Genomic DNA, 22,595 nt, shown 5'->3' on the forward strand with positions numbered 1-22,595 from the left:
GGTCAATCTTTACCTTAACTGAGCCGGTCCATTGTCTTTTTGCATCTAGGATAACATATATCGTTGGAATGTCAAAGTAATTTTCCTTTTTCCGGACCCCTCAAAGCACAGGCCCCACTGTGCAGAAAGCACAAATCCCCTCATTATTATTGAGTTAATTGTTGACTGTTAACTGTCCTGCACCCACCTAAGTAAAAGAAATATGTGTCCATCATTTTACTTTTGATCAATCCCAGAGTTTCTCCACTTTGCTTTCTCCTAACTCCCTAATCTATCGCCAATGGATTTCATGTAATCCATTTACATCTCCTCTTTTCTAAAATATATATATATATATATTTCATTGATTTTAGAGAAAGGAAGGGAGAGGGATTGAGAGATAGAAATATCGATGAGAGAGAAACATCATTTGTCTGCCTCCTGCACACCCACCACTGGGGATTGAGCCCAAAATGGGCATGTACCCTGACGGGGAATCAAACTGCGACCTCCTGGTTCATGGGCCGACGCTCAACAACTGAGCCACATCACCCAGGTTATTCACTTCTTTGGATTGTCATGTATAAAACAAGGTGAAAACTGCCATTCTCCAGAGCATTATCTCAACCGTTGAGATTCTGCTTCCCGGCATTTGCCGAAAATTTGGCGGAAATAAACTAAAAAACAAATTCTTCACAAGTTTGAATGTTTCTTATGTTGACATTACATAGCTACACACAAAGCCATTTCCTCTGAGAGAAATCCAGAAACTAGCTGAGTGACTGCTATGCATCAGGTGACTGAAAAAATATCTACATTGAAACTGCACACCAATCAGACCATCAAACCTCAGAGGGAAGGGAGGGGAGGGTGGGGGTAAAGGGGAGAGATCAACCAAAGGACTTGTATGCATGCATATAAGCCTAACCAATGGACACAGACACCAGGGGGGTGAGTGCAAGAATGGGCGGGGGGAGAAAGGGGGGATAAGGACACATATGTAATACCTTAATCAATAAAGAAAAAAAATCTAAAAATAATTTTTTTAAAAAAGAAACTGCACATATGTAAGTGTTGACTATGATCCTCTCTAGAGCCCGAAAGACCCAGGAGGCAGTTCCCCTGCCTTCCCCCTTTGGCTCACGACAACCATAAAACAAGCCACCAGCACCTCCCTGGAAGGAGCTTACACAGGAGTCTGGCACCCAGTTTTGTGGAGTCACCGCGGGACAGGCCCCCAGATAGCTAGCTGGATAGACAATAGGGTTTGCATTGCTGAGTTCCACAGGCTTGTAGCAGACAGGCCTGTCTCTGTGCACTAGCCATGGCTATGCCCCTCCATCCCGAGGATTCCGCAGAGAGAGCTGGCAAAAATGCCCATCCCCCAGTCTTTTCATTTAAGGGATGTGACCACATATTTTATAAGCTGCTGCATGAGGACCCAGCAGCTAAGTAGCATTCATCTACTGCTCCACCTTCTCCCTGCAGCTCACTCCAACAGTAAAACCAAGTTGCCAGTACTTATCTCAAAGGAGCACTGTATATGTGGAGTGCCCCAAATTGTATGGCTGCCATCGAGGTTTGGGCACCTAAAACAAACTGCCTTGCTCTGATAGCCAGCAGGGCTTGCATTTACAAGTCAGAGATTAGAGCAAACAAAGAAGTTTTGAAATGGGGGCAGAAGCACTCCCAGGATTAAACTTCCAGACACAGTGCAGAGACAGCAGGCAAAAATGCCTGTCCCCCAATTTCTCCCTGGGAGGGGTTTGACTGCAGACTTCCCCAGCTGCTGCCCCAGAGCAGCAACAAATCAGCTTGCACCTAGGTGCTGACTGTGAGCTCCCCTTTAGGACCCTGGGGGGTCTTAGAACACTCTCAGCTACTGAGAACAAAGATGATGTCTTAGACAACCACAAGCATTTGAGATGCAACCAGGAGCTTCAGCCTGCCTGCCTGATTGAAGGGGCCATCCCCTGCACAGGACCCCTCTGACAAGAATGGAAGAGGTGGCATTTTATCTAATGTGCAGAAACCAACACAGAGCCAAGAAATATGAATAAACAAGGAAATATGTTTCAAATAAAAGAACAAGATCTCCAGGGACAGACGTTAATGAAATGGAGGTAAATGATTTTCCCAAATGAGTTCAAAATAAGTCATAAAGATGATCACTGAGGTCAGAAGAGCAATGCATGAGCCAAGTGAGAATTTCAGCCAAAGACAGAAAAAGTATGAAAAACTACTAAAGAGAAATCATATATCTGAAGTATATAATAACTGATCTGAACATTTTAATAGAGGGGTTCAGCAGTAGGCTGCATTAAGTAGAAGATAGGACCAATGCTCTTGAAGACAGGGCAGTGGAATTCATCCAATAAGAGGAGCAGAAAGGAAAAGGAATGAAAGGAGTGATGATAGGTTAAGAGACATATAGGACATTATCAAGTGGACCAATATTTACATTTGAGGGATCTCAGAAAGATAAAGGAGAGAGAAAGGGACAGAAATCTTATTCAAAGAAATAGTGTCTGAAAAATTTCCCTACCTGGGGAGAAAAACAGACATCCAGATCCAGGGAGCCCCCAAATACCAAACAAGATGAATCAAAGAGACTCACATGGAAACATTATAATTAAATTATAGAGTTTAAAGACAAAGAAAGAAACTTAAAAGCAGCAAAGGAAAGCAATCTGTTTCTTACAAGGGAATCTGCATAAGGCTATCATGGGATTTTTCAGTAGAAACCTTGCAGGCTGGAGGGAGTGGGGTGAGATATTCAAAGGGCCAACCAAGAACACCTCATAAAATTTTTCAAAGAGAAAAAATAAAGTATATAACAATTATTAAAATAATTAGTGGAAGTTATTATTATGGCTAACATTCAGAGTTATTAATATTAGAACACACCTTGTTGTTATTCAAATAGTTTGAAACGCAGTTCTCAAAATATATTTCTAACTATGTTTAGTTTCCTTCTTCCTTTGATAGTTTGACCTATAAAAGGCTTCATCATCATTTATCTTTTAGCACTATGATCACATTTCCCCCAAACAACTGCACCATTTTGTCTGTACTACCCACTAGTGAATTTCTTCCTTGATCATAAAGACAAGTGTAAAACTAGCTTTGTTCACACCAAATATTTCCATTATTTTAAAAGATATTATTTTTATTTGAACAAATAAAATACTATTTTTATATTATAGAGTGTATGGACATGTACATCTTTTACACAATTAATTAATTTGAATTTATTTTTATAGTTAACATACTATATTATGTTAGTTTCAGGTATACAACAAAGTGATTCAACATTTATATACCTTACAAAGTGATTACCACAATATGTCCAATAATTATCCCTCATCGTACAATATTACTGACTCTATACCCTATGCTATAATTTACATGCTGATGACAAAATAAAACTGGAAGTTTGTACTTCCATTATTTATTAACTTTCCAAGCAAACTCTTGTTTTCCTATTTTCTCTACTAAAGTTAAAGCCTTCAATAAGATGTAGACATGAAAATTCATTTCTGTCTTCAGGACCTTAAATTTTTACTTAGATTTGAATAGCATTTTGTGACATAGTATAGATTTTCTTTGACAATTTTATACTAGAGACCCAGTGCACAAAATTTGTGCAAGGGTAGGGTCCCTAGGCCCGACTGGCGATCAGGGCAGATCAGGGCCTTCCGTCTGCCTGCCAGGGCCTTCCTTCATTCCACGCTGCCCCTGGTGGTCCCGGTCGAACTCCCGTGGGGACAATATGCATATTAGACTTTTATACACACACATACACACACACACACACACACACACACACACACACACACACACACACACATATGTATATATATGTTCCCAAGAGAAATATTAGGGATAAATTGTTGTTAGTATACATTATAAACCTTAAAAGGCTCTATTTCATATTTTAAAGTTAGGAAAAGTAGATTTTCTTTCTTTTTCTTTTAATGTTTTTTTTTTTAATTGATTTTAGAGAGAGAGAGAGGAAGGGAGAGGAAGAGAGAGAGAAATATCAATGTGAGAGAGAAACATTAATCTGCTGCCTCTTGCATGCCTCTTACTATCTGGGCATGTGCCCTGCCTGGGAATTGAACTGGCAACCTTTTGGTGCATGGGACATGCTCAACCAATGGAGCCACATTGGCCTGGGCAGGAAAACTAGATTTTCTTACATGTATTTTAAGTATTCACTACCCTATATTTTTTTAAAGGCATGTTCATCTTGTGGTATATAAAGTTCATAAGTTTTGAAAATTTAATATCAATGTATTATGACACTTGCCTCTACTTGAGGATCAGAACAAATTATCCTTATTTAGTTTTTCTAATAGCAGGGGCTTACTGAAAATAGCATCAAATGTACTTTCTTGGTTTGAGGAGCTGTTTAGCAACTCATTTATTATAGTGTCTAATATGTCTTACTAAACATTTGTTGAACAATCAAATGAATGAATAAAATGAGTGGCATTTGACTATATATTTACTCTGCATATTAATTGTTACGGTATAACTTTGTCATCTTAGGGTATTTGCACTGAGCAGTTTATAAATCAATCTACCAAAAACTAAACAAAATACTCCAGGTTACATCAACATTAATATAAATTTGATGATCACCATTTAAAAGTATGCATTCATGGTGAAGGCTTGGGGTGGGGGATGGGGCAGGCTAGGAGGGACCAATTGGGGGGGGGGGGGGGGAGGGACATATGTAATACTTTCAACAATAAAGATTTCATTAAAAAAAGAAGACCCCAAAAATAAATAAACAAAAGTATGCATTCAGTAAAAAATAGGCTAATCAATACATACCATTATCAAAATATCTGACTGTTGAATTTCTGGAGACACTGGGATCAAAATTTGCCATTAAAGGTGCTATGTACTGTGTGGCTGTCAGCATTCGATGTACAACTTCTCCAGTGTATATGAAACCTATAATTAGAAAAGTAGGAAAATGTTAAGAAACAGCCCAGATACAATTTTAATTAAAATAGCGCCAACTCAGTTGCAGTCTTATTTTGAAAATATCATAGCAGCTAAAAACAAACAAAAAAAAGGAATAAAATTAATGTCTTAATGTCTACTCAACAATAGTTGGGTCTGGATTAAGTAACACATTTGTGTAGGATTTGGTAGCACCCTGCAGACCGTCAAATCAAAAATCTATATTATGAACAACTGTAATTGTGGACAAAGTGACTATTATCTGGAAGAGATTATTAGGCTGAAAAGATTAGTATAGTACTATCAGTAATTCCAGCATTCAATCTGCCATTATTAATCCCTTGTTATTTTAGCACTAGCCAAACATGTGAATATTTTTTACAAGTGAATGTACTTTCATGATGTTTAATTTTATTTTCTTAAACTGCAATCTCAGCTTAGGCCATTTCAGAAGCTACACATACATATCTTCATATATATTTTCATATCTTTCTCCATTACTAAAACGGAGAAAATGTGTCAGACTTTTTTTCAAAGTTGAAGGGAAGTCAAACACCCAAGAAAAAACTTGCACATTTCTCAGGTTACTCAATTCTTTATAATACTAGCATCTCATCAAAAAGATAAAGATTATATGTTTGCAGATAAGATGGTAAAAACACTGATATTGCACAAGGCCTCTTTGCTTATCAGTGGCGGCCTATGCTAGCAGTTGGATAATGAGAGGAAATTTACTATGGAGAACTTCCTCTTGAATTAAATTTCAATAGCTCTGATGTTACAACCTTACCCACTTTCAGTTATTCACACTTGGTTTATTTACTTTGTGGATTATCCATGACAAATTGTTAATCCTATACTAGTTTCTTGCCTCCAAGTCTTAGGTCTAAAAGGAGAGTCAGCTCAGGGAATGAGAACTCATTTTGATATTAATCTAAGGAATGCACAATTAAGAACATATATGTAAGTGGGCACTCACATGTGCAAACACACACACACACACACACACACACACACACACACACACAATTACAAAATAAAATCCAGAGCAAGTTATTTGTGAAAATGCAGTTGTAATGTTTAGGCAATCATAAGGTAACTAGATATCTGGGGCTATTGTAAATCATTTTTTAATTTTCACAATAATTGATAAAACAAGCAAGATTTAAAAAACACAAAATTGGGTAGGATTGAAACTTCTAGAAGTGTTCAAACTTTTGTCATCTCACTTCATGATCCAAATAAAGCTTTCATTGTATATTGTGATTTTATTGTTTCAAATTATAAACTGGAATTATTGGAGAATTAAATCTGTAGTTACTGACTTTGAAATTCATTTGTCTTTCTAGCAGTGTCTCCTTTACTTCTTTTTAAATTTTTATCAAAGGCACATTTTAATTCTAACTATTTACCTTAAACATGTATTTTAATTAAGAAAGTCTTAAAATGTATTTTAATAATTACATCTTGTTTCTTAGTTGATAAGTAATAGCTGTCAAAATAAATTTCCTATGCCTTGAAGAGAATTTTGTCCATTTGCAATTTTACGCAGCTCAAATGTACTAAAGATGTTACATAAAGTTATGCAGCCATTACTTTTATTTTATTTCCCTGTAGATTTTCAGAGACACTCTTGAAGTTCAAAGCCCAATTTCACATCCTTAAAATTATAAAGATGAAGAGTAACTATTTTTTCAAGGTCTATGATTTATTTTTTCTCTGATCCTCACCAACATGCCTTTGTAATTTCACCATTAAAATGGATAGAAAAATTCTAAAAGTCTGATAGTTTAAGGAAAAAATTAAATTATACTCTGCAAATGTTCTTTCAGGGACAGTAGCTCTGGATAGTTATTTCTCTATATTCTCCAGGTGCTAATAGAAGAAACTGCTTGATTTGAAGAGTAGAGAATGCAGTAACTCAAGGAGTAAGGTGATTTTAAATCAATACAAAATTCATTCTCCAAAACAACTCTAAGAAAAGCATCGGCAATTCCTAAAAAAAGGGATGCAAAATGTACTACCATCGATGATTTCAGATGCTCAATTCTTACTGTTAGTTTCTAAAATCATATATATATATATATATATATATATATATATATATATATATATATATTTGTCACTGAATGTTCCTACACAGATTTGGCAAAAAGTTATTCTCCACCTTCTATACACCCAGTTTCAGATCATGGGAATCATTAACTGTTGCTTCCTTCATCAGGAAAAAAAGTTTTCCAGAATGAAAATTTCCTCAATTTCAAAGATGAAGTCTTAAATTGTCCCCAAAGAACAAAGTAAAAATATAAAAGATTTTGTTAGTATGTAAAAGCAATAATTGCAATCCTTGATTCTTCTATTTTGTAAAATTAAAATAAATAACAGTCACGGTTACAGGTGGTGCATCTACTATCAACAAGAAACAACTGCTCTAACGACTAGCACATAGGCCACCACTATTAATTTCCTACCACCAATACCGCTACCACCACCAAGAGGAATGTGAGAGACAATCCAAGGAGGCAAATACCCTACCATTCCACAAAATGAATTTAATTTTGCTAATTCGTGTTCCTCAGCCATATTGAAATCTACTTCCTTTAATATGTTAGGTTACTTCTTAGTGACCAAGACGTGAAATGCTTGGCTGCACTGATGGGCTCTGCAGTCCTTCCATCCCAAGGTTTTAAAATGTCACTTCAGCCCTGGTTATAACTGAGTGGACAGAGACCTCACAGGCACGGAGAGCAGGGAAATGTAACTAGGGGTTGAATAGGACCCAGCTGTGCGAATGAAGGAGACCTTGAATGCAATAAATCTGTCCTAAAGCTTCAAAGCCCCACAGCACCCATTTAGACATTTACCTCTTTTCTTCCGAATTTTATTTTTCAATTACAGTTTACATACAAATATTATCTTGTGTTAGCTTCAGCTGTATGTAGTGGTTAGATAATCATCTACTTTACAAGATGTCTTCCCCCCACCATGGAATTTCAGGTACCCACCTGGCACCATAAATAGCTGAGAGTTTCCTCAAAAAATTAAAAGTGGAACTTCCTATGACCCTGTGAGTCCACTTCTGGGTATATATTTGAAGAAACCCAAAACTAATTTGAAAGAATGTATTCACCCCTATGCTTATTGCAATATTATTTACATTTACCTTTTTTTCTTTCTTTCTTTCTTTTATTTTTTATTTTTTATTTTTTAGCTGTCCTGGGCATGTACCACGTAGTACAGAAAAAAAAATATTTCATTCATTTTGGTCTTTCACATTTGAGGTAATTTAGGCAAACTATTTGTATTGTGTGTGTGTTTTCAGACTTGGTTGTAGTCATTTGAAGGGCTAATCACACATCTTCTTTGCTCACTATATGCTTCTAGTTTAAATAGTACTCATTTATCCAGTCATAAGTTTTGCAGAAAAATTGTTATTATTCAGAAAACATGGTACCCAGAAGATACCTCCATTTGAAAGATCCAAATAAGAGAAGCAAATTTGTTTTGCGTTTTTGAATTTCAAATGATAGCTAACACACTGAGTTTCCATTTGCCTTTACTAGTAAACCTAGGGTCCAATATTAATTTCAGCTGTAATCACAGCTTTGCTCTTGTACCTGGAAGGCTTCTCATGGGCTGCTTTCTGTAGAAGCTCTTCAGTCACTTGAATAATCTAGTTTTAAATCTGCAAGCCTTATCAAGTCATTTGAGGATTCTATCATTGTAAGTTCTGACAGGAATAAACCCTCCTCAGTAATTATGTATTTATCAACTGCAATTATTTATTTATTAACCACAAGTACTATTGTGATAAGAGTGAAATTAACAATTATCTTCTCTATGCTGGCCTTTACCAATTACCTTGTTTCATGTATTCTCTTCACTGTATCCTTATAATAACTTTGGAAACAATATTATTATTATTATTTCCCTTCATTAAATGAGGCATATAATAAAGTTGGGTAATTTACTCAAAGCCAAGTGGCTAGAATTGGTTTCTAACTCCAAATTTTATGACCTCTTTACAATATATTTTAGAATTCATTATGTTTCCAGAACTATATGCTCTCCTCACTGGATTTCATACTTAAACAAGGAGTAGGAAAAGACCAGTTTTCTCTGTTAAAATTTCAGCACCTACACTGCAGAGCAAAGTTGTAGTCACCTCAAATCCTGCTACTTTTATTATATTACTTCATCCTCTGTTCTTTCTATTGGAAAATTGTATAAATAGGTTAAAATTATGTTTCTTTTTGCAATCTACTAAATGACTCAAACTGGTAGGAATGACATATAATTATAGACTTTATGTAATAGTACAAGCAAATTATTTCTTAGCCATGTGACTAAGTTCTTGACTTCTCTGTGTCTGTTCCCTAATCTGTTAAAATAGAGTAGTAATGGCATGAATATCATTGAGTTGTAATAGTTGAACGAGTTGATATATTAAAAGCACCTTCAAACAGGGCTTAAAATAAAATTTGCTGAAAATAACCAATACATTAAATCATCTCTAATTTTTACCTGGAAGTCTTCTCTGTCTAATGTATACTAGTTGAGTGGCTTGCACTAAGATGTCCATATGGCTTCAAAGTCATGTTTCAGACCCAAATGGTATGATACACGTTTCTTTGCATTATTGCAGTTTGGGTTAAGGCACACCACTGACCTAACTGCAAGCCAACAGGTAATAGAACGCCTCAATGCCCACGTTCTTCGTTTGATATGTCTTTCCTTACATTCTGATGGAATAAGCACCTTGTAAAAATATTAACCTCCTATTAGTTGTAAATGGTTGTTTCATTTACTTGGAAGTGTCATAATAATAAAGCAAGCATGAGCGGCTATAACTGCTTGTGAAAGTTTAACGTATAAAGAGCTACATAAAATATTCTACTTCATCATCGTTCAGTTGATATTTTTGATCCCAGAGGAAAGGTTGGAGCTGATGCGTGTGCCTGTAGGGCACTGAGCATTTATAGATAAGTGCTATTTTTAGAGTGCAAATGACAGTGGTGTATGCCACCATTGCCACCTTCAGGACACGTGTACTATGATCCTTACATATTAATCAAATAGATCTGAAATTTATGGTCGTTGATCCATAAGGACTTAGAAAATAGAGTTTTCATACTGATCCCTAATTAACCTTATATATGATCTATTTCACTTCTATTCATAAAGAATTGAGTTATTCAACTTGCATTTTACAGAAATGCCCTTTTATGAATCACAATATATTCTCACATGCTATAGACTACTCCCTTCCAGACAAATACTTGTTTGTAACTCAGTCAGCCCTTTAAACAAAGCCATATGTGGCAGCAATTGCTAACTTGAAAATTAAAAGTTGTGGTTAGTTATCTGGTAATGTAACTGTCTGCCAGCAGCAACTGTACAATGACGGGGTTCACCTAACCGGCTTCCTGTGGGTACAACTGTTGCTAGTAGACCGCACAGTTCACGGTGAGGACACGGATTTGTAGATGGTTAGAGAAGAAACAGAAGAGTTTCAGAAGTTCATGTGAGCTCACTAACCACTGACTCCTTGGAAACAACCTATAACATTGTCAATCACCCAAGATTTCCCCTTCACAATTGCAACCAGCTGTCAAGATAAAATATAGCAAATCTATTTTATATAATGAAACATTATAAATATATACATTAATACTCCTTTATTCTATTGCCTTAATTGGCATCATTGGGGATTACAAATTACAACAAAATCATCCCCTGGGGACAAAAAGCAACAAATTACACTTGGTTATTGGTTGCAAATTATATCCATGAAATTACCAATGTAGAATTTTATGTTGGCTATATAAAGGGCCTCTCTATTACCCTAGAGAGAAAGAGCAGGAGCCAGAATTGTGTACATGAGGCAAGAGAGACCAAAATCCGTAACTTCTTTCATTTTCATTTTGTATTGCTTTACAAGGAGGCATTGGCCTGCTCCTTTTTACTTGAAAATCAAGTTCATCCCCTCTATTCAGGCAGATCCCACTAATTTTTCAAAAACTTTACTCCTACATGGGAGAGACAGGAAGTGTTGTTTTAAATTATTTATGCTCCTAGACTGAGGATTCAGGGATCCTGCTGTCAAATTTTAGACTCACATGGGCAGCCCCAGTACTGAGGTCTTGATTTTCAGGTATGCTGTCCCACATTTGCATAGCCTCTATTTTTGAATTCCATTGTGGACCCTGATTCCTCTGAGCAGACTTTCTAGAAGGCAACTACGTGGCTTCCCGACTTATGAATATCCACTCCCGTGGAATGCCTCCGTTTACCAGGACCCAAATAATCTCTTTGGGAACTCCCTAGGACAGTGCAAAATTACCAGCTGGGCTCCCATCTGAGTTCTGTCCTCTAGAGAGGGGAGCTCATTCCTTGCTCCATGCCTGTCTTCCCTGTCCAAACCGCCTTCTCCCCACCCCTTTCCTCCCCGGTTCCTCTGCCCTGGCCCAGGTGTACCAGGGAGAAATATGAAAACTGTCCCTTCCTTTTCTAAGGAGTTAAAACCTATCAATGGAAATCCATTTTTCAAATGTCTAGAAACAGCCCTGGAAGGAGGATGGCCAAGTGTAAAGAGAGACCACCTTCAGGTAGCCTCTACGTTATCAGACCTCACTGTATTTATGGAATAATCTGTAGGACTGTATGTCTTACTTTAAAAATCTGGTACATTTAAAGTAAAAATATTATCTAGCAGGAGAATAGCTCATTCAGATTTCTGTCCAGAAATGTAGTTTATTCAGTTTACAAAACAAATTTTATTCAATAGTTTTGAAATTATAAATACACTTTCTCACCTCCATTCTTCCAGGAATGTTTTTGTTTTCCATCACCAATTAGACATTTCTAGGAAAGATAAAAGTCCCATCCCTAAGTTTTAACAGAATCCATCCAATGAGGGTCATGAAAAGTCCTGAATGCACTGACAATCTCTTCATTGTCCCTCCCTTCTCAGTGCGAGAGGACTATTAATCTAGACAGGAAAGAAGCCAAAAGGGAGTAGAAGAGCTTTGCTTTCTCAAAGACAGCCCTCAGCATTGCACCATCACGCCCCAATCAAGGACCTGCTCTTTTCTTCAGCATAACTAAAATAAACAATTGTTGCCTCAGATAATTTGGATTTCAATGCATGAGCATTCAATTTATAGATTTGTCTAATGTCATCTATCTATCTATCTATCTATCTATCTATCTATCTATCTATCTATCATCTATCTATCTATCTATCTATCATCTATCTATCTATCTATATCTATATATATGTATATACATATATACATATATATAGATATAGATAGATAGATGATAGATATATATACTGTTTAGATATTGATAATATTAAACAACATTTTGTGCACAAAAATCAGTGAAAAAGGACTCTACAAACATAGCTGCGATGCCACATTCGGCCCATATGTGTGGAGCGTCTTCACGGCTGTGACACCCTATCAGAGCCTCTGTAGAGGCTCCCTCTGCAGCTGCACTGCTTCCTCTCCCGTCTGCTCTTGATCTTTGCTGTCCTATGATCAGGCTCACATTTCTCTGACACTTCCAAATCCCCTAAGATGTGTGCCTTTTTATAATCTCAGGGTTGTGATCTTACTATAATTTCTCAGACGTTTTAGCAGTCTGGACCCTTAGGGTAATAAGTGGTCAGTGAGAGGGATAAAATAACCATAATAACAAAAAGGAATTAACCCAATTGTATATTCATATTCCACTTTGTAATTTGTGCTTTCAATATGTCCTATAATTTGAACACTTAAAACATCAGATGCTGAAAGAAAAATTTGCTTGATATACATATATGTGTATGTACTATGTATATACACAAATGTAGAAACATATATGTTTATATATACATATAAATATATATATATATATAAATGTATATATACAGTGTGTAGGTATATATTAGATTCTATAGATTGTATAAATCAATACACAACACATATTGAACATCTCAGAATCCGAAGCAAAATAAAGCCCATCCTACTTCCTCTGAAAGCATTTTAGGCATGGTTTTACCATTCTGCTGACCCAGATGCACAGAACCATCAATATTTTGGTTAATACCACCTACACTGAACTTTTCAAAAAGGCATTTATTTTCACAGATATGTTTTCATACATAACATTTATCCACTCTATTTTAGAACAGTGTAATTACTGAGAGCAGTGAGAGATTGCAAGAAGCCCTAAGACTTTCTTTCCTCATCCATGCCTTATATTTCTCTCCCAATTCTTCCTCACACTAAAAGGAAAGGAAAGAAAAGAAAAGAAAGGTAGGGATGAAGGAAGAAAGGAAGGAAGGAAGAGAGAAACGAAGAAAAGGAAGAAATAAAAGGAAAGAAGAAAAAAAATAAAGTCAAGTTTATGCAGGGTCAACTCTTCCTAGAGTTGACTCAGGGGAGGGTTTATTAGAATACACTACAGACCCGATGCACAAAATTCGTGCAAGAATAGGCCTTCCTTCCCCTGGCTGCCGGCACTTGCTTCCCTCTGGCACCCAGGACCCAGACTTCCCTCCAGCCGCCAGCAGGCACCTGGGACCCTGGCTTCCCTTGCAGCCCCAGCTTTGTCCGGAAGGTTGTCCAGAAGGACATCCAGTCTAATTAGCATATTACACTTTTATTATTATAGACTAGGGGCCCAGTGCATGAATTTGTGCACCTTGAAAGGAACTGTGGGCTGCGAGGCTGTGGTGGGCACAGGGAGGGTCTCGGCCCATCTTCCATGCCCCTGCCAAGCCCCTCCCACTGTGGCCCCAGGTCCCCTGTCTGCCAGCAGCCCCACTCCCGCCACGGCGCCAGCCCTGCTTGTACCCACTGACAGCGCAGAGCAATTAGGGCTGGTACCAGCAGCAGGTGTGAGTGGGACCAGCACCATCAGTGGGTGTGAGCAGCAGCTGCTGCCCTGATCGCCCCTCAGGAGCAGAGGGAGGTGGAGAAGCCCTCAGGGGCAATAGGGGCCAGCAGCCACCGCTCACACCCACTGATGGCGCTGAGCCATTGGGACCGGCACCGGGCACTGGCAATGGGTGCAAGCGGTGGCTCCAGCACCAGCAGTGGGTGTGAGCGGAGCTGGTGCCAGCAGCAGGTGAAAACACCAGGTGGAACTGTTGTGTGCAGGAGCAAAGAATTTTCAGGCTCGCCCCGATGACAGTGACCGACGCCCCACCTTGGTCTGGTGCCTCTGTTCATTTGCTTCAGGATTCCGCCATGGCCAACACCCGCCATGTTCCACACGCACCCCCTGGTGGTCAGCACACATCATAGTGACTGGTTGTTTAGTTGTTCCGCCATTTGGTCTATTTGCATATTAGCCTTTTATTATATATGATATTCTTCCAGAACAGTTAGTATATAGAATTCCTTGTATTCATTTGGAATATGGTCATTGAGAACCAAAAAGAGTAGCATTTGGATAGCATTATCATTTATTTCACAAATTAGATCCTAATTCAAATGTCAAAGATTTTACTTCCTATAATTTTACTGTGGAATATTTTGACTGAATATGTTTATTTTGATAAAAATACTGACAAAACATTTTTCTTTGACCTTGGAAGTTTTAGCAAGTAATATTTAGATTCTAAAATTCTTAAATACATATTCAAACATTCACACACACGCAAATGTGGACATTTTGTGATGTTCAACCAGTTTTTATTTGTTTATATGTGAATGTGTATTTTAATCATTTATAATCTTAAAAAGATATAATTCATATTATAGGCATAGAATATGTGCTTATGCAAAAGGAATAAGAAAACAGTGAGCACACACATGTCAGTTTATCTACCAACCAGACTAAAAATATATAATAAAGCACAAATTTGACCTTTAAAATACAATTTCCTTCTGAGAGCTAATATTGTTATAAATTTTTGTTTAACATTTCCTTCCTTTCCTTCATAGTTTTTACACAATATATTTACATCCCTAAATAATTAGCTTTCCATATATTTAGACTTCAAAATAATTGACTTGTATTGTAAGTATTCTCCAAAAGTCTTTATTTTTGTGTAAATCTAAGTTCCTAAGAGATCATCCCTGTTGTACAAGTAGCTGTGTTTCACTCATTTTCACTGCTGTATCATATTCCACTATATGACTAAGCCACAATTAATTTATCCATTAGACTCTTGAGGACATTCACATTGTTTCAATTTTTTGCTATCATTTAAAAGTTCCACATATGACCTGGCTCATGTACAAGATTTTCTAATGTATAAACCCAGAAGCTGTATGAGTAGCTCATATGGCATGCACATGTGAAACTTCACCACATAATGGGGAATTGTTTTTCTAAGCAGTTACACCAAACGACACATCTACTGCTACTATATACATATTTGCATTGCTTCAGAACCCTATCAAAATTTGATATCATCTCACTTTTAACTTTTCCTAATCTAGTTGTTGTAAAATTATATGGCATTGTGGCACTAATTTACATTACTCAATTGAAATTACTCAATTACATTGATTAATTTACACTACCCAATTGTAAGGTTGAGTAACAATGAAATTCAATGTTTTTCTCAGAAGATTATTTGCCATTAAAGTTTCCTTAAAGTGCCTGAACATTTCTTGCCTTTTTCTTATTGATTTCTAGGACTCATTTCCTAGCTTTTAAAAAAAAAGAAATTCTGGATACTATCTATGTTTTATTCTTTTTGTACATTCTTAAAGTGTTCCTTACTCCAAAATTATGGAGCTATCCTCTAAATATTTTATAAATTTACCTTATACATTTTTTCTTCCACCTAATATTATCTTTGAAGGTCTAAAATATGGGTCAACTGGTGCTTTTTTCTAGAGAAATAACACAATATAACTTTTTGAAAATGTCATCCTATCCTCACTAACCTGCAATATCAACTTAATCTTAAGTTTAATTTTCATAAATCTACGTGACTTATATTATAGTCTCTGTTTTGATGCACTGGTCAGTTTGTTTATTCCTATGTGGACGCCACAGTGCTTTATTTCTACGTGTTTATATCTGGTGAATGAAAAGATCATCAGCTATCAGTGTTTTTCTTTAAGAATCAGAGACTACCCCTAGTCCTATGTTCTTCTACATATATTTTAGATTAATTTGTCAAGATACACATATGTGCATGTACACAAAAATAAAATAACCATGTTAAAACTTGACTGGCATTTCACTGACATTATGTCAGTGTGGGATGAAATTCCTTTTGATTTTGGGTCTCCCCATCCATGAAGATGGTATATAATTTTATTTATTTAGGTATTCTCAGGTATCTTTCACTATTTTAAACGTAATTTTCTAAAAAACGTATTTTATATAATTTTTAGGTTAACTCCAATTTAGGTAGTCTTTTTTGAAGCTATTATCATTATAAACTTTATTTTCAATTATATTTTCCTACAGTTTGCAGTGGCATTCAGAAATGCAATTGACTTTGTACATTGATTTTATTATGTTCAGCAATTTCGCTCAACTCCCAAATGAATTCTAAAAATGTATCTGTACAATTTTTTTTTGGGGGGGAGCTTTTGTATTTTGACAATAACATTTGAAAATAATGAGAATATATTTTTCCTTTCCAAACATTATGCCTTTTATTTCCTTCTCACGAATTATATATTATATATTGTTTTAATGCAGAAATAATAAACTCTTTTTAAAATATATATCTAACTGATAAATTAAAATCTGTAGAACATTTCAGAACAATTCATAATCTAATCAAAATAATTACCACAAAGATATTTTATTTGACTGGATAAATTTGCAAAATATTTAGATAGAATGTCACTGCTGAAGAATAACAATTTTGATTATTTCTCCTTTCCATTTCTTCTTCTAAGAAATTCATTCACACCTTAGATAGAAATAGGTAAATTTCTTTCAAGGCATCAAACCACAGATATCTGAGCACTTTATTTCTCTTGCTATTTCATTAGAGATGTTATTTTTCCATAAACATTGCAACATCTCATTATCAAGCCAACATAAAGCAGTAGAAAATGTTATTTGCAAAAGTGACTCACTTACTTCTCAATTTACTGTGCCTTTGAGAATAAGACAAAGGGGGATATAGCAAACAAAATGCAAGCAACAGCTCAGCCAGCTTGGCTCAGTGGTTGCACATCGACCTATGAACCAGGGGGTTTGATTCTGGGTCAGGGCACATGCCTGGGTTGAGGGCTCAATCCCCAGAAGAGGGCGTGCACGAGGCATCCAATCAGTGATTCTCTCCCATCATTGACGTGTCCATCTCTCTCTCCTTCCCTCTCTGAAATATATATATATATATATATATATATATATATATATATATATATATATATATGTATGTATGTATTAAAGGCAAGCAACAGAACCACCACTCTGAGACAACAGAAGAATTCTCCACTCCTCTTAGGTTAACTGCTACAATCAGTAGAAAAAGACCTTCCAAGTGCAGCTGCAACTTTTTTTGATGCCTCCCAGGGAAAATAAGAAATGCTTACATTTATTTTTTCAATGCCTTTACCTTTATATATGTCAAAAGTCTCCGAGGGCAAAGCTATCACCTTCTTAGGTTGAAAAGAGACCCTCATCCAAGGGGATTGGAAAAGGCCTGGAAGCTGTACTGCAATTAATAACCTGCTTTTCTAATGGGTTAGCTTTTGTGGAAGAGCAGCAGGAGCCCGTGGGTCACATGCACTCCTGTGGGACTGGTTCAGACTAATCAGAACCGGGGCACACATTGTTAAATTTTATTTCACTTTATGTCTGCTAAGGTAGAGCATGAAAAGGTTCACCATGCTGGGAGGAATGCTTGCCCCGGACAGTCCCCTGCAGCTCCTGCTCAATGCCTGAGTGGGGCAGTCCACGTGGCTGCAGGTAGTTTGGCCTCAGTGAATGACCCGGCCTTAACACCACCTGGTATATGTTCCCAAAGCTCAATAAAACTGGGACAAGCCTGTACTGAATCAGATACCACTGCTACAGTAATACCCCTTTAAATAAAATTTAATACTGTTTTAACCTTTCCAAAAATTGGAGATATAGGAGGCATGGGAGAGACAAAATTAATAGTTCATTGTTCAGACTTCAACATTTTCTTTCTCAGACATTGCCATTATGAGAAATCCTACTCAGCCCTGCCGTGTGGCTCAGTGGAAAGTAGACCTATGAACCAAGACGTCGTGGTTCTATTCCAAGTCAGGCACATGGCCAGGTTGTGGGCCCAATCCCCAGTGGGGGGAGTGCAGGAGGGAGCCAATCAGTGATTTCCTCTCATCATTGATGTTTTTATCTCTCCTTCTCCCTTCCTCTCTGAAATCCATAAACTATATTTTTTTAAAAAGGAAACCCTACTCAGGTAGTTAACGACCCCTAGCCCTCTCCTTCCTATTTAAAACATCTCTCGGGGGGGAAGGATATTATGTACTATGGTGTGAATGGTATATAGTGTTCACCATGCTATCCCCTCTCAGGAGTATTTACGTGTTGCTGAGGAAGATGACCCTCCTAATCCTCCTTACACTAAAGGAATGGTTCTCCCCAGTCACTTCAAACAAGGGACTGAAATCACCCAGGTGAGCCTCTACTCACAGCTGACCTTGAATAGAGGGTCAGCGCAGATCCCCCACTAAGCCCTACCATCCTGCAAAGAGTGGAGGCTGAAATATTGTGTGTGCGGCTCACTGCAACCCCTCAGGGGGCTGTAACCACCCTCTGCTGTCTCTGCAATGCGGGAGGTTTCTGAAGACTGGGCGCTAATGGTGCGGGTTATGCGTGTGGGAGTGACATGGGAGTCCCTCTGGTTTATGGCTGCTTGCTGACCAATGAATTTATAACGTACCAAACATTATACAAAACCAAGATTTCATTACAATCTAGCCATTTCAGGAACAACAATCATTGAGGAGAAAGTGCTAAAAAAAATAAATAAAAATTGCAGCCCTGGCATGTGTGGCTCAGTGATTAAAACATCGCCCGCCCACCCGAAGGGTCACAGGTCAAGGGCACATAGCTGGGTTGCAGGATTGCTACCTTTTCCCAGTCAGGGCGCATGAGGAAGGCAACCAGTGGAGGTGTCTCTCTTACCTGGATGTTTCTCTCTCTCTCTGTTGTTCTCCCCCTCCCTTCCATTCTCTCTGGAAAGCAATGGAAAGAATCTCCTCATGTGAGGATTAACAACAACAAAATTGCATTGTGGATTTCTTTTATCTCCTTATCAGATAAGCTTTTAAGAGTAGGTCAATTTACTTATCTTTGTACTCTATGCTACTGGGCTTGGCACGGTGTCTGGCATATAAGGAATACATTGGGTTTCAAGAATGAGAATGCTGAATTTCCAAATGCTGCCGCAGAGATATAAAGCCCCCCTGGCCTGGTCACTGCCTGGCTCTTCACAGCTGTCTCCTACCCCTGCACACGCACCCTGCATTTCAGCTCCTCTCTGCTCTCCCCGGGCCCAGGGGCTTTGTGACTTTGCACATGCTGCTTTTTCTGCCTGAAACACTCTGTCCTCCTTCTGTGCCTGGAAAATCCTATTAGTCTTTCAAGCTTCAACTGAAATATCACTTCAGTGAAGCCTTCTTTTATCCACTCCAACTCCGAAGATCTGATTTCCCCCGTCAGTGTTCCATCCCTACGCTCACCCAGACTTCTATTGCCAGCTTTATCACACTGAGGTACAGTGGTTTAGTTTCACAGCCATCCCCTGGCCCATGTTTACCTCTTAGCACCAGTTACTGACTATAGAGGACAGTGATTGTAACTTTTTAATGTTTGTGTCTCAACATAGTGTCTGACCATTAGTCGTGTACTCATCCAATTTGCAAGCAATTATGGAGTGCTTAGCATGTTTGAGGGATTCCACTAGGCCTGGAGGTTAGAGGAGAGAGAAGGACATTCTCTGGGCTTCACAGAGAATGGCATGTGATGAGGCTCGAGAGCAAGCGTCAGGGGTCAGCCTGTGGGAGGCCATGGCAGCCACAGCCAAGGTTTGGGAACGTTTTTCAGAGACGAGGGGAACACACTGAAGTGCTGAAGCAGAGACTTGATATGACCAGATCTGCTTTACTGGAAGCGCATTCTGATAAACACCACCTTCAGGGGAGTGCTTATTTCTAGAGTAGACGAATGGAGAATGAGTACAAAGCAAAATTCAACTGGTGTTGGGGAGCACAAGAGACTTGGTTGGAAAGTTGTAAGGAGGACATTCTGAGAAAAGGGAAGTGAGTGGAAGGCCGCCTGCCCTGTTTATGGGAATTCTGACTTAGGGGAGATTTAGGGGAGTGTCGAAGGCGGCGCCCCTAATTATTCCTTGACCTTTCCAAACAAGTCTGCCCAAGTGCAGACCCCCGGGTGTTTACTGGAATCCTCATGCTTAATCCCTGGATGCCCTTGCCTAGACAACAATGTAAACACATGTGTCCTCCCAAGATTACTCACCCTACTGATTGTTTCTAAAGATAAAAACTGCAATAAAAGCCTAATGAGGCAGGCAATGGAGGCTGCTCTTGGCTGCTAGAGCCAGGGGCCCCTTAGCCCCCTCTTTCACAGTGGAACTGTGTCTGAGTAATCTGTTCACCCATCGATCAGGGGCTCCATCGTTCAGGGGCTGCTGGTCAGCCCCGGCAAACTGGGTCTATTTCTGCCCCACTCCCTGAGTCTGGGTATTGGATACACAGGTGGTTTACATATTATGGATTTTTTAATACAGCTGATATATTTAAAAGTATTTAAGGTTTATATTCAGGCAGAGTATACACAATGAGTAAGGAGTAATCTTGAAACAGGGTGAACAGTTCACTATTTCAACAATCCATGGAAAGATGGAATGGGCTTAAAACTAGGAGTGAGGTAGACAGAAGTAGACACATCAACGAGTTTTTCAAAAGTAGAATCAATACTCAGATGGTTCATTAGATAAAGGGTGGGGTGCTGAGAAAGAAGTTAAATGGAAGATGATGGTGCCATTTACTAAAATGAGGAAACTCATGGAGAAGAAGCTAAATCTAGGCTTCAAGACTAGTTTCAGAATAAAAGAATGCAAAAAATAGAATCCAGCTGCTGTCACTTCTATGCAAGCTTAGGCATCACAATAAAAGGGGTCACATGGTGGCTTTTCCATCACAGAAAGTTCAATGTTGAGTTAGTTGCCTTTGCATTAAGTCCTTGGGAACCGTGGGGACTTGGCAATAATCATATTCTATCCATTTCAAGACCTACAAAAGAAAGGGATCGCCTGCTAATTTCACCATAAAACTGGACGTGTATCTCTGCTCCAGATAACATGAGGATGCCAGGACACATAGATAAACTACTCTTGGAATAACAACAACAAAAAAATCACGTCAAGAGTAGCATTCCATTTTGATGTCATTTTCTGTGGTATAAATCTTAATTTAAGTAGAGCATTTAAATGACAAATTCATTTATTTCCCTGCTGACAATGTACTTGCAATATTAGTAGCTCATAAACACTATAAGGGGATATAGCAAATTTGTTCCATGATAAAGATTTTCTTTCCAACTTTGATACGGTCCTCTCTTTGGAATAAGCTAAGGGAGAATAAGTATTGACATAACATTAAATAAATACAAAGCAAAACAAGTATATTATACTTAAAAAATCTATAAAACACAACTGTAGAAATATTATAAATATGCTCTAACAGAAGACTTTTTCTGAGGCTCCCAACCTTATGCAGATGAAGCAGAGGGTAATGGGGAGAAAAACATGGGGTTGAAATGCAGAAGAGGATGCCTTTTTCAGGAAAAGAGTAATAAAGACAATACAATGAGGAGAGGAGCGATTTAAAATCCAAAGCGAGGCTCGGCACAGAGTGAATCCTGAAAGGGAATTGGAACCTTTTTATTTTCATAAGAGAACAATTAAGGTTAATCTCCATTCTGTTTAGTAACTCAGTGAGGGACTGTGAAATAAAATCCAAATGATCATCAAAATGTTGTGAAGAAGTATTAGAAAATATTTGAAGAGGTGCATTAGGATCTGTGAACTTTCTGGATATGAAATGCTTCTCAAAATAATTGTGCTCCGGGAAAATTAATTTTGTTATAAGAAAGAATAACCATAGATTGGTTCTCTGGTTCTCATGCAGATTTTACCCCAAATGTGGTCATTCATCCTTTTTGTGTGTTTGTGTGTTTGTGTGTTTGTTTGTATTGTGGTAAGAACACTTCTTTGACCCACTGCATGAGCAGGGGTGTGTTGTTTAATCTCCATATACTGTTACTTTTCCAGTTTTCCTTTAGCTATTGATTTTCTAGTTTGTGGCCAGAAAAGGTGCTTGATACCATTTCAGTCTTCTAAAATTTGTTAAGACTTGTTTTGTGGCCTAACACATAACCTATCCTGAAGAATGTTCCATATGGACTTGAGGAGAATGTTTATTCTGGGCTGTTGGATGGAATATTCTGCATATGTCTGTTAGGTTCTTTTGATCTGTATTGTTATTCAAGTCCACTGTTTCCTTATTGATTTTCTGTCTGGAAGTCATATCCATTATTGAAGGGGGGATATTGAAGTTCCCTATTATGATTTCTTCCTGTCTATTTCTCCCTTCAGTTCGTCTTTGCTTGATTTACATATTTATGAGCTTTAATGTTGGGAGCACATA

At 37.8% G+C, this 22,595-nt stretch overlaps 1 protein-coding gene across 1 annotated transcript in view; it reads right to left on the reverse strand.

The window, feature by feature from the left end:
- The window catches only part of PLXDC2 (plexin domain containing 2), a 438,689-nt gene that overhangs the window by 145,626 nt on the left and 270,468 nt on the right, over nt 1–22,595 (reverse strand). The window contains exon 5 of the mRNA XM_079773569.1: nt 4,822–4,944. Within this exon, the coding sequence (XP_079629695.1) occupies nt 4,822–4,944 (123 nt within the window). The remainder of the gene's footprint in view (nt 1–4,821; nt 4,945–22,595) is intronic.

The sequence above is a fragment of the Cnephaeus nilssonii genome (assembly GCF_951640355.1).
Source record: "Cnephaeus nilssonii genome assembly, chromosome: 1".
In the NCBI taxonomy this organism is placed as follows: Eukaryota; Metazoa; Chordata; class Mammalia; order Chiroptera; family Vespertilionidae; genus Cnephaeus; species Cnephaeus nilssonii.